The 14,743-nt window shown below is 32.3% G+C and overlaps 1 protein-coding gene across 1 annotated transcript in view; it reads right to left on the minus strand.

Moving 5' to 3' along the window:
- Positions 1-408: 408 nt before the first annotated feature.
- Positions 409-14,743, minus strand: part of LOC132557977 (synaptotagmin-6-like) — a 118,806-nt gene continuing 104,471 nt past the window's right edge. The window contains exons 3-5 of the mRNA XM_060222511.1: positions 4,292-4,735; positions 2,753-2,870; positions 409-713 (exon numbers count right to left, since the gene is read on the minus strand). Of these exons, the coding sequence (XP_060078494.1) occupies positions 409-713; positions 2,753-2,870; positions 4,292-4,735 (867 nt within the window). The remainder of the gene's footprint in view (positions 714-2,752; positions 2,871-4,291; positions 4,736-14,743) is intronic.

A 14,743-nucleotide genomic window follows, 5' to 3' on the forward strand; every position in this document is an offset into this window, starting at 1 on the left:
CCACATCTTTAAATACAACAGGACATTACCTATTATGATAGTGACAATTTCAACTTCATTTTCATAAAATGTTTCTCGGAATTGAATACCGTTTACTTAAAAAATAATTATTTAATTTAATTTTGCATATTTGAACCTTGTCTGTATGTGTATAATTACCAAGTAAGTCAAGAAATACTGCAATTTAAGCTTTAATAATATCTCAAGAAAGTATTTAGCATATAAAAAATGTTGAGATCTTAAAAAGCAAAAATCACTTTGTTTCATTATCAAACTTGTGAAAATAATTGTAAACAGTTCATGTGCTTGACTTTTGACGAACATCAGGATCCTGAACAAATTGGTGTATTAAAGTCACTGGTATGTTTCGTGGGATGAGGTGTTAAATGGTTGCTAGTTACACCTACGTCAGAGTGGAGCTAACGGGTGCCAGCGAGCTGTCGCGCTCTTACATGATATCAAATCATTCCAGTGGACCCGCTCATCTCCCTCTGAATCATTTCCAATCTTAATACGCCCGATAAGATTGTCATTTCCGAGCTTGTTTTCATGGCACACAAGTATTTCCATGGAAAGATGGCGCAGTGTTTCGCGACTCACACTAAACACCAGAGCTTCATTCCATGTTGGGTTCTGAGATTGGTGGACTACAGATGTCTTCTTTTTTTTCACTCGTTTACCCTTGTGGAGTATGGACACCTTCACATAAGTATCTGTAAAATATAACACAAACATTTCAGGAATATTTAATGATTTTAAAGTCTATTAAATCCATGTTGGAATGGTCAAAATAAATTGTATCTGAAAATGTTCCAACACTTGCGAACCATCTACAAACTACAAAACATCTGTGTCACATATCACATGCATAAGAACTTTGAATTATGCGAGCACGGTAGAAAGTCGTGTACCGGATATTTATTTGGAAACGAGGGGAGGACATTCGAATATGGGACACTAGCAGGTGCATTGTAACAGTGGCCGGTTAATAAACGTAAATACGGGAATAACACCAACGGAAACCGCAGCTTTCGGTGAGTGCCATACCCGTTAAAGGTTTATATATGTATTGTTAAATTCATGAGTTATTTTATCCATTTTGCTGTGAGATAAACAGCCGTAAACAGTGTCATTACCTGTTCTATTTATAGAGTCGCAACTGTACTGTACAGGTGTATACACGTGTTAGCAGGTGCGCGTTTGTTATTGTTAGCTAGTAAGGAAGTGACTCTACATCTGTATGTTCAAGGAGTGATACGGCATAATATGTAACATTATAACAAACCCAATTGTAGTTAAGTAATTACTGTTTATAAGCTGGAATAATTTTGAATAATTATAAAAAGTTTCGTAGAGTGGTTACATCTATTGTGGCTTATGGTATTACACGCAAAACGGGTTACGTTGTAGCGTTGCTAGTGTTCCTTAAAGACGGTTACTGCAATTTACTCAGAATAATAGGGAATAAGTTTGTGATTAGTGGATGTCAATTATATTGTAGTTTAACCCGATATTGTTGGTGCTGGTGGGGTCTCACATTGACGTTTCCAGAGTGTTAAGGACCGGTGGCCGATGCTATTGACCGGTGAGGTAGACCAAGGTCCATACAGTCCTCCAACTGGGGATGGTTATTTGGGATGATTGTCCAACCCTTGAGTCTGTTGATGTAGGATTCGTCTTCGGCTTGGGAGGGTTAAGGTTGTGGAGTACCTGGAGTAGCTATGGTAGCTAGGGACTCAGTACACCGAAAGTGGAACTCAGCCCACTAGTAAGTGTGAGGACGTTTGGCCGTCAGTGTGCAACATGGTGGATTACTGCCCACTTGCATTGTGATCTGAGACAGTAGTGTTCATTGTTTGACTGTTTTATAGAAAGTGTGGACCACAGCCCATCTTTACCAGTGTTATTGTGTATTTTGTTGTGTTGTAGCAATTGTAAATAAATATATGTACAGGTATGCAAAGGAACAAGTGTCAGTTATATATTGTCAGCATCAACACAAAACTGCTCTTCCCGTTAAGAAATGGATGCCCTTACTCTCGTCCATTGTAGATGCGACCTTTAACCTTGACCCATGACCACCTTAATATGATATAATGGGTTAAATGTGAACCATACCTAATGAGAGGTTTTCAAGATAAGACATTGATTTGGGACATGAAAGGACAGGAGGGGACAGTCAGTTCATACAGACATGGGTTACACTATATGACCCCTATAAATAACAGCTTTATATAAGACAAGGAATTTTTCATCACTGCAGTTCAACAATATTCAGAATCCAAATCCTACTGGAATAAAGAATCACTTGTCTACCTGTGACCATGTCTGTGTAATTTGAACTCAATCTTTTCATGTCCAATACTCTAATGTTCCTCATAGCTATATATAATTAGCACTAATGTTTTATCATCCTAACATAGTCACTTTTTATTTTGCTTTTTATGTTGTAACTCAAAAAAATCACACTTTTCATTGCTTCCTTCCTGAACACCAGATTTTATTATCCTAGCCTTTCATTTGTTGATATTTTAAATTTTTAATTGATTATTTTTTAATTGATTATTAACTGAAATTTTAAGATTAGGATTTTTGTAAACATGTCTCTGTTAACTTTGTTAAATTGTAATGTTGAAGTTAAGCTTTTGATGGCTTTTGAAATAGCAACATATTCACTTTTAAAATACTTTCAACAAAATACCTTTCACCTCCTATAATGTGAAATATTTATATAACATTGTCTCCCACTCACCCAAAAGTTTCCCTTCCTCAAGATGGCGGAGGTTCCTGGCCTTGGTAACCACGACTGTCAGACGCTCCGCACTAGACAAGAATGTCATGGAGAACATGAGATCACCATAATCCTTCTGCTGGAATACAAAAATAGTGTTAGCATTTAGAAGTGGTTATCAGGAGAGTTATGGATCTTAATGGAACACTGAACTTTTCTTTGAGGAATGCAGAAATAAAAACTGATCTGTTTTTCTGTACATGTAATATGTATTAGAAAGACATGAATATCTGGTGTTGTTGTTGCAGCTTTTTCACTTGTTGGTTGTTTGAAACCCTAATGTTTGCTCACACATAATCTTCAGCTAATGTAATTGTGGTAAATTTAGTGACAAATACCATTAATGCTGAATTATTTCCGATTTTAAAGTAAAATTTTTTCAGATGCAACATTTCAGATCAATAAATGGTTGCTGAGTCTGAAAAATGCCTTCATCTGTGTACTGTATCAACCATCGTATGAAAACATATCACAAATTTCCCAACTGAGGCATTACCAAATATTGGTAAATCACGAAGAATTAAGTCAGAGATGATAAACAATGATTATTGTATGCTCCAGCAAAATCAATCACACTAAATTTATTCTATTGTGAAAAATGATTAAGCCAAGAAAACAAAATTGTTGGTTTACAGACAAAGAAGTTATAAGACTGTCATACAGCAATGTTGGCCGAAAATAAATCTTATCATTTTATCGAATGTGAAGTTTACGATAATTAGTAAATACATAAATCTTTAAAAATTATGTGTGACAATAACGCTTAAAGTTGACTATGCTCAGGAAATTGAGCTGTAAGTGATTCGTAGTACATTGAAGTTATCATGTTTTGTTGTTCTGATGATGGTTGGCCTTGAGATGAAACATGTAAATATATCTTTCATTATATTTGGGTCTACAAAGAACCTATCATGTTTCTTTGTTTGCATATTAAGATAATTTCAAAAAGAAGGAGCCAACGTCAGGAGTAAGTAAAAGGGTGTTAGGTGGATACATTGCTGTGAGTATGAATACCCTAAAGGTATGCTGGGCGTTTAATCAAAGACTAAGAAGTATATACGAAGAGGCTATTAATCACAGCATACTTATGCGTTATCGATTAAGAGGGTGTTGACTTTATTGTTGACTAGTTTCGCTTCTGTCGCAGAGGCTTCTTGGACCTCTGTGACAGAGGCAAAACTGGTCGACAATAAAGTCAACACCCTCTTAATCAGTACGTGAGTATGTTGTGATTAATAGCATCTTCGCACATACATATTAAGATTAGCAATATCTGTTCATACTTTGACAAGATTGATTCAGATTTCCATCCCGAAAAGGTACACAAAATGTATCTTATTTTCATACATTACAAGATTTATTTGTTAGAGGTAAAATCCTTAAAAAGAACAAATAATACAAAAAACTCTAGAAATAAAATTAAACAGCATAATCTTACAGACTAAATCGAGAAAACAGGTCTAGGACATTGACAATAATGTTGTATTTGTGTGTACTTACGTCTTTACTTTTAGACCTTTCTACTGGCGAAATGCCTTTCCATAGGAAGGCTGGCTCCTGCAGATCAACACAGTCGAGGAGAAGTTTGACCTGGCCGATACTCTCGTGTCGTGAAAACTGATCATAGTCCAGCAGCAGAATCTCAAGGGAGCAGAAAGGCAGCTTATGAGGTGAAACATCAAAGATAAACTCCTCATCAAATTTAGGGTTTACAGTCTTATTGTGGACCTTGGTCTGGAGCTGGCTTCGATGAGAGGGTAGGAGAGACACTTTACAGTAAGGGTCAAGGTTACCACAGAGGTCACGAGGGGTCAGATCAGAAGCCTGGATAATGTTGACTGTAAGGAGATGTGTCTCTTTATTATACGTAAGGCTGAAGTTGACTGATCCAAGGTTTTCTTCTTCTCGACTCAGGGGCAATGAGTGCTGGCGTTGTAATGTATGCTGAAATGACATAACAACATTCGTAGCATATTAGATATTGTGTGTGGTTTGGCTGAACTACCATCAAATAACAGTCAAGATCAAGTGGTACTATACAGTATATTTATCTATAATAGCAGTCAAGATCAAGTGGTACTATAATAGCAGTACAGTATACAGTTATTTATCTATAATAGCAGTCAAGATCAAGTGGTACTATACAGCATATTTATCTATAATAGCAGTCAAGATCAAGTGGTACTGTACAGTATATTTATCTATAATAGCAGTCAAGATCAAGTGGTACTGTACAGTATATTTATCTATAATAGCAGTCAAGATCAAGTGGTACTATACAGTATATTTATCTATAATAGCAGTCAAGATCAAGTGGTACTATACAGTATATTTATCTATAATAGCAGTCAAGATCAAGTGGTACTGTACAGTATGGTATTTATCTATAATAGCAGTCAAGATCAAGTGATACTATACAGTATATTTATCTATAATAGCAGTCAAGATCAAGTGGTACTGTACAGTATATTTATCTATAATAGCAGTCAAGATCAAGTGGTACTGTACAGTATGGTATTTATCTAGCAATAATTGTAAACGTACATTGTTTTTTTCCTTTACAAAATTGTGCTAAAATATTATTGTAGTTTTTATGGGGATGATATAGTGATTATTGTGAATACACAATTTTATCATTGCATTAATATGCTAAAAAGTAATTATGCTATAACATAATAAAGTGATTGTGCAATATTAATTATTTTTACAGATTACTTAGGGAGTGGGGTAACATATACCTAAGCTGGAGAGCTATAAATGTAGATAAGCTTTAAGGAAAGGGTTTATTGTGCAATAAATAAAGTATTCATCCACATTATCAATAAACAATATATATGTATTTTGTAAGTATATATCCACTTTATCATGAAACAATAAATATGTATTTTGTAAGTATATATCCACTTTATCATGAAACAATAAATATGTATTTTGTAAGTATATATCCACTTTATCATGAAACAATAAATATGTATTTTGTAAGTATATATCCACTTTATCATGAAACAATAAATATGTATTTTGTAAGTATATATCCACTTTATCATGAAACAATAAATATGTATTTTGTAAGTATATATCCACATTATCAATAAACAATAAATATGTATTTTGTAAGTATATATCCACATTATCAATAAACAATAAATATGTATTTTGTAAGTATATATCCACTTTATCATGAAACAATAAATATGTATTTTGTAAGTATATATCCACTTTATCATGAAACAATAAATATGTATTTTGTAAGTATATATCCACATTATCATTAAACAATATCCACTTTATCAATAAACAATAAATATGTATTTTGTAAGTATATATCCACATCATGAAACAATAAATATGTATTTTGTAAGTATATATCCACTTTATCAATAAACAATAAATATGTATTTTGTAAGTATATATCCACATCATGAAACAATAAATATGTATTTTGTAAGTATATATCCACTTTATCAATAAACAATAAATATGTATTTTGTAAGTATATATCCACTTTATCATTAAACAATATCCACTTTATCAATAAACAATAAATATGTATTTTGTAAGTATATATCCACATTATCATTAAACAATATCCACTTTATCAATAAACAATAAATATGTATTTTGTAAGTATATATCCACTTTATCATTAAACAATATCCACTTTATCAATAAACAATAAATATGTATTTTGTAAGTATATATCCACATTATCATTAAACAATATCCACTTTATCAATAAACAATAAATATGTATTTTGTAAGTATATATCCACTTTATCAATAAACAATAGATATGCATTTTGTAAGTATATATCCACTTTATCAATAAACAATAAATATGTATTTTGTAAGTATATATCCACTTTATCATGAAACAATAAATATGTATTTTGTAAGTATATATCCACATCATGAAACAATAAATATGTATTTTGTAAGTATATATCCACTTTATCAATAAACAATAAATATGTATTTTGTAAGTATATATCCACTTTATCAATAAACAATAAATATGTATTTTGTAAGTATATATCCACATTATCATTAAACAATATCCACTTTATCAATAAACAATAAATATGTATTTTGTAAGTATATATCCACATCATGAAACAATAAATATGTATTTTGTAAGTATATATCCACTTTATCAATAAACAATAAATATGTATTTTGTAAGTATATATCCACTTTATCAATAAACAATAAATATGTATTTTGTAAGTATATATCCACTTTATCAATAAACAATATATATGTATTTTGTAAGTATATATCCACTTTATCATGAAACAATAAATATGTATTTTGTAAGTATATATCCACTTTATCATGAAACAATAAATATGTATTTTGTAAGTATATATCCACTTTATCATGAAACAATAAATATGTATTTTGTAAGTATATATCCACTTTATCATGAAACAATAAATATGTATTTTGTAAGTATATATCCACTTTATCATGAAACAATAAATATGTATTTTGTAAGTATATATCCACTTTATCATGAAACAATAAATATGTATTTTGTAAGTATATATCCACATTATCAATAAACAATAAATATGTATTTTGTAAGTATATATCCACTTTATCATGAAACAATAAATATGTATTTTGTAAGTATATATCCACTTTATCATGAAACAATAAATATGTATTTTGTAAGTATATATCCACTTTATCAATAAACAATAAATATGTATTTTGTAAGTATATATCCACTTTATCAATAAACAATAAATATGTATTTTGTAAGTATATATCCACTTTATCATGAAACAATAAATATGTATTTTGTAAGTATATATCCACATCATGAAACAATAAATATGTATTTTGTAAGTATATATCCACATCATGAAACAATAAATATGTATTTTGTAAGTATATATCCACATCATGAAACAATAAATATGTATTTTGTAAGTATATATCCACTTTATCATAAAACAATAAATATGTATTTTGTAAGTATATATCCACATTATCAATAAACAATATATATGTATTTTGTAAGTATATATCCACTTTATCATGAAACAATAAATATGTATTTTGTAAGTATATACCCACTTTATCATGAAACAATAAATATGTATTTTGTAAGTATATATCCACTTTATCATTAAACAATACATATGTATTTTGTAAGTATATATCCACTTTATCATTAAACAATACATATGTATTTTGTAAGTATATATCCACTTTATCATGAAACAATAAATATGTATTTTGTAAGTATATATCCACTTTATCATGAAACAATAAATATGTATTTTGTAAGTATATATCCACTTTATCATGAAACAATAAATATGTATTTTGTAAGTATATATCCACATCATGAAACAATAAATATGTATTTTGTAAGTATATATCCACATCATGAAACAATAAATATGTATTTTGTAAGTATATATCCACTTTATCATTAAACAATAAATATGTATTTTGTAAGTATATATCCACATTATCAATAAACAATATATATGTATTTTGTAAGTATATATCCACTTTATCATGAAACAATAAATATGTATTTTGTAAGTATATATCCACTTTATCATGAAACAATAAATATGTATTTTGTAAGTATATATCCACTTTATCATTAAACAATACATATGTATTTTGTAAGTATATATCCACTTTATCATTAAACAATACATATGTATTTTGTAAGTATATATCCACTTTATCAATAAACAATAAATATGTATTTTGTAAGTATATATCCACTTTATCATGAAACAATAAATATGTATTTCATAAGTTTGGGACTGACTATTATTTGTTTCCATATTTATTAATTATGTCAATGTTTTAATGACATTTTTTGTACGTCAATGTTTTAATGACTTTTTTCCTATTAAATGCTTTAAAATTGGTCTTTCAGTCAATTTGTTGTATAGCAATATATTAGAACAACTAATGAACACTTATGATTCTGCATAAATGATTAATGTAAATCACATTCATTATTTATCCAAACAATTTATGTATTTTTTTTCCATTAATTAACATATAGAGTAACAGATAGTTAGGTAGAAAAAATTCTAATTTCTTTCATGTCGAGGTCAAATACTTTTTTCTACAGATAAGAAATATAAGAAGCCTTTCAGATGAACCCAGTGTTGTCCTTAATGTTGCTTAGTATCCTGTCCGACTGAAAGAATTGATCCAACTACATCAGATAAGGCTCAGGTCTGGAATTGTGATTAGCTTAAGTACAAAATAAAAATGTCATTCCAGGAAAAGTCATAAAGAGGACAACAATGAATTGTTTCCACGGAAATGTCTAAATTGCATAACTATATATGAATGTGATTGATTGATAAAGATGAAAAAGAAAAAAAACGAGTCTGTGGGTTGTGGTGTTAAGAGTGTCAATATAGGATTAAGCCAATGTGAATGGGAATGGAGATTTGTCAGGATTTGGCACGACACTCACATGCATATCTATTTACACACAGATTACAGTTAAATAATTCATCGCCGTCACTGACATCGTTTTTTGCCAGCTAATCGACGGTTACAACCAAAAGGATTTAAGCTGTAAATAGAGAATGAAGCCTGGCTCGCCATGACCAGCTTAAGTCTTAGTTGATCTGTACTACACTGTGAACACGAGGCTCCATCACACATCAACACTTTACCATCTTGGTAATTGATTTTGAAGATCAACTTGATCTTTCATTTAAGCACCAGAGAGAAAAGTAGAAAATAATGACGGTATCTAATCTCTGTGAATAAAACTTACATATCTGCAGCAATGCACACATATACGAATATATTTGATTACTTTAGCTGTCAGTCAACCAAAGTCATCTTTAGTTTTGGAGCAACATCAAGATTTAAATCAGTTGCAGTAGAAATAAGTAGAAAAAAATCCCTGCACTCTTAGTTGTATATGTAATAGAAATTTAAGAAGGCAGACTCGGAAAGATTGGATATAGGCAATGACAAATGTCTGTTTGTACTTTCAGAAATAATGAACCATTCAAACATTACAAACTTTGTTGGGCTTCATACTAGGAACCTATTAACCAATTACCCTTTTGATTAGTCAGAAGAAGTTGTTTTAAGGTTTTACCAAATATGGCACCTATGACCTTCAATATGGGTCAATATGGGACAAGGTCATTTGTTTTTATGAACCTTCTTGGGTTTCATCCTTGGGACTTATCAGCCAAAAAAAATGTTTCTGTGCCTTTTGGTGAGTCAGAAGAAATTTTTTTAAGGTTTTAACAAATTCTTTAACATTTCTTTTCGCAAACCTCATACTGCTTCATCCTAGAATTGTATAAGCCAAATACCATACTTCTGGGCTTTTTGGTTAGTCAGAAGAAGCCATTTAAATGTTTTTACAAATTCTACCCTGTAACCTTAAATATGGCTCATGGTCTTTTTTTTAGTGCAAACTTTGTCTGGCTTCATTCTAGGAACCTATCAGCCAAAACAAATGATGCTTCTGCACCTTTCTGGTCAGTCAGAAGAAGTCATTGAAAGGTCTTGACAAATTCAACCATGTGACTTGAGACACTCTCATCTCTTATCAAAAACTTAGTCAGGCTACATCTGAAGAACTTATCAGTCTGTGCCTTTTGGTTTATCAGAAGATGTTGTTTAAACATTTGAACACATTTGATCCATTTGACCTTGAATTAAGGTGAAGGTCATTTCGTTTGCTAACTTTGTCAGGCTTTAATTTGGTTGGCTGGTTATTGAGGAGAATTCGTTTAAATGGAAAACTTGATGCTGGACAGACAGACGTCAAACAACGCACAACGGATGAAGACAGAGACTTCACCACAGCATAAGCTCACTTGGCCCTTCACTCCTACAGGAGTTCATGAAATATCTCGTACAAAAGCTTTTTATTTCAAAAGTAGTCAAGTGACTTTTGACATTTAACCTTGACCAATGGCCACCAATATCTAATCAGGTGTAGATCTAGTTCAGTGATTCTGTGGAGGAATATGAACTGGACTGTCAACGGGTCGAGGAGGATATATTTTGTGTATGCACATACATATGCTTGTACGCATTCACAGACAAAGTGATATCTACATATTCCCCATTATCTATGTGTGGGGTATAATTTGGTCCCAAACATTTCACATTTATAAATACAGAACTCATATTTAATGACATTCAGTGTAACAGTGCAATTCATAGTCATATATTGATAACTGATAATGTAATTTAGGTAAAAGTTCACAAAATAGTACATGTGACTTTAAAAATAAGAGATCCCAGAAGGATCTTGGTGGCCATCAGTATTTGGTCTTTATGTGTTCTTTAAAAGTTGGATCTTTTCCTTTCTTTTCTTGTTTTGCTCTTAGTAATAAGAAATTTGAACTTAAATCCTTTGCAGAAATAGCGATAATAATCTTTAACTGTCAAATCAAAGAGGGTCACCATTTTGCTTTTTCTGATCAGTCCCAAAACCAAATGGGCACAAGCAGGGACAAAGAGTGGTCTACACATGAAATATAAGAAAGATCTATGCAGTAGTTATCAAGAAATGGCAATGAGAAATAACCCAAGATGGCCATTGGTCAGCCATTTTGTTTTCTGAACAGTCCCAAAATCAAACAGGCACAACTAGGGACAATTGGGAACCATAAATGGAAATTTGAGAGTGATCTATCACACGCTTCTCAATAAATAGAAATAACAAATTTATTAGACAAAATTCAAAATGGCTGTCTGTTGGCCATTTTGTTCCTTTGATCGGACCTACAGATAAACAGGCACAACTTTGAACCAAGGGGTACCTATATACAAAATTTGATAGAGATCGAGATCGATTGAGTACTTCTTAAGAAATAGCAATAACAATCTTTAGGCAAAATCCAAAAAATGGCCATCTGTCGGCCATTTTTTCTCTTAGATCAGACCCAAAATCTAGGGGCCAAGGGGGACTAACATATGAAATTTGAGAAAGATGCATCAAGTACTTCACAAGAAAAAGTGATAACAAAAATTGTTTACGGACAGACCACGCACGGATGTAGGGTGATTTGAATAGCCCACCATCATCAATAAAAGTAGCTGGCTCTATGCTCATAAACAGATAACTAGGTGAATGTTCTCCTTGGCAGGTCCTTCATAAACAGATATTACAGCAACAGGACTACTGACAGCAGCCCAAGGCAGGATAAGTAGCCCTGATCTTTGAGAAGTCTTTGAATAGTTTATTGTCTAAATATATAGGTCACATCAAATACTAGAACAAAACAGTACTAAAAAGTTACATTCTGGTTTGATACACCAAGATTGTATGCAAGAGTGAGAGAGCTAAGTCTAAGTTGAAACCAATCATATTTATTTCACATTTGGATTGCAAAATGTGTGGTAAATAACTGGGTCATTGAGACCTACTTTGTGCATGGTAATCTTCTACCTACATAAGTATATATTCTGAATAGCTTGCAATTTTAAATGTATGAAAATACAGTTATCTGGTAAATCATTCTGTTTTCTTTCCCCGACATACTTCTTAAAATTTTCTGTTTTACTTTTTATTTAGCTTTTCTACACATGATCATTAGATGCATACAGATTACGAGGGTTGCTGATGAAAACAGGTATTCTAACACTAGTGTTAGATTTCGTAGACAGAACACAGGTGCTCTAGTACTTTTGTCAGATTTCGTAGAGAAAAAAAAAAAAACAGGTACTCTCATGCAAGTGTCAGATAACATTGGCAGAACACAGGTTCTCTGAAACTAGTGTCGAATAACAGACAGAATACAGGTGCTTTGATACTAGTGTCAGATCACATAGACAGAATACAGGTTCTCTGATAACATAGACAGAATACAGGTGTTCTGATACTATAGACAGAATACAGGTGTTCTGATACTAGTGTCAGATAACATAGACAGAATACAGGTGCTCTGATAATATAGACAGAATACAGGTGCTCTGATACTAGTGTCAGATAACATAGACAGAATACAGGTTCTCTGATAACATAGACAGAATACTGGTGTTCTGATACTATAGACAGAATACAGATGTTCTGATACTAGTGTCAGATAACATAGACAGAATACAGGTGCTCTGATACTATTGTCAGATAACATAGACAGAATACAGGTGCTCTGATACTAGTGTCAGATAACATAGACAGAATACAGGTGCTCTGATAATATAGACAGAATACAGGTGTTCTGATACTATTGTCAGATAACATAGACAGAATACAGGTGCTTTGATACTAGTGTCAGATCACATAGACAGAATACAGGTTCTCTGATACTATAGACAGAATACAGGTGTTCTGATACTAGTGTCAGATAACATAGACAGAATACAGGTGCTCTGATACTAGTGTCAGATAACATAGACAGAATACAGGTGCTCTGATACTAGTGTCAGATAACATAGACAGAATACAGGTGCTCTGATACTAGTGTCAGATAACATAGACAGAATACAGGTTCTCTGATACTAGTGTCAGATAACATAGACAGTATACATAGACAGCATACAGGTGTTCTGATACTAGTGTCAGATAACATAGACAGAATACAGGTGCTCTGATACTAGTGTCAGATAACATAGACAGAATACAGGTGCTCTGATACTAGTGTCAGATAACATAGACAGAATACAGGTGCTCTGATACTAGTGTCAGATAACATAGACAGAATACAGGTGCTCTGATACTAGTGTCAGATAACATAGACAGAATACAGGTGCTCTGCTCTGATACTAGTGTCAGATAACATAGACAGAATACAGGTGCTCTGATACTAGTGTCAGATAACATAGACAGAATACAGGTGCTCTGATAATATAGATAGAATACAGGTGCTCTGATACTAGTGTCAGATAACATAGACAGAATACAGGTGCTCTGATACTAGTGTCAGATAACATAGACAGAATACAGGTGAATACAGACAGTGCTCTGATACTAGTGTCAGATAACATAGACAGAATACAGGTGCTCTGATACTAGTGTCAGATAACATAGACAGAATACAGGTGCTCTGATACTAGTGTCAGATAACATAGACAGAATACAGGTGCTCTGATACTAGTGTCAGATAACATAGACAGAATACAGGTGCTCTGATACTAGTGTCAGATAACATAGACAGAATACAGGTGCTCTGATACTAGTGTCAGATAACATAGACAGAATACAGGTGCTCTGATAATATAGACAGAATACGGGTGTTCTGATACTAGTGTCAGATAACATAGACAGAATACAGGTGCTCTGATACTAGTGTCAGATAACATAGACAGAATACAGGTGCTCTGATAATATAGATAGAATACAGGTGCTCTGATACTATTGTCAGATAACATAGACAGAATACAGGTGCTCTGATACTATTGTCAGATAACATAGACAGAATACAGGTGCTCTGATACTAGTGTCAGATAACATAGACAGAATACAGGTGCTCTGATCTGTCAGATAACATAGACAGAATACAGGTGCTCTGATAATATTGTCAGATAGACAGAATACAGGTGCTCTGATACTATTGTCAGATAACATAGACAGAATACAGGTGCTTTGATACTAGTGTCAGATAACATAGACAGAATACAGGTGCTCTGATACCAGTGTCAGATAACATAGACAGAATACAGGTGCTCTGATACTAGTGTCAGATAACATAGACAGAATACAGGTGCTCTGATACTAGTGTCAGATAACATAGACAGAATACAGGTGCTCTGATACTAGTGTCAGATAACATAGACAGAATACAGGTGCTCTGATACTAGTGTCAGATAACATAGACAGAATACAGGTGCTCTGATAATATAGACAGAATACAGGTGCTCTGATAATATTGTCAGATAACATAGACAGAATACAGGTGCTCTGATACTAGTGTCAGATAACATAGACAGAATACAGGTGCTCTGATACTATTGTCAGATAACATAGACAGAATACAG

Source organism: Ylistrum balloti, unplaced genomic scaffold (genome assembly GCF_031769215.1).
Source record: "Ylistrum balloti isolate Yb309-2 unplaced genomic scaffold, AGI_CSIRO_Ybal_v1 Utg369658, whole genome shotgun sequence".
NCBI classification, from domain to species: Eukaryota; Metazoa; Mollusca; class Bivalvia; order Pectinida; family Pectinidae; genus Ylistrum; species Ylistrum balloti.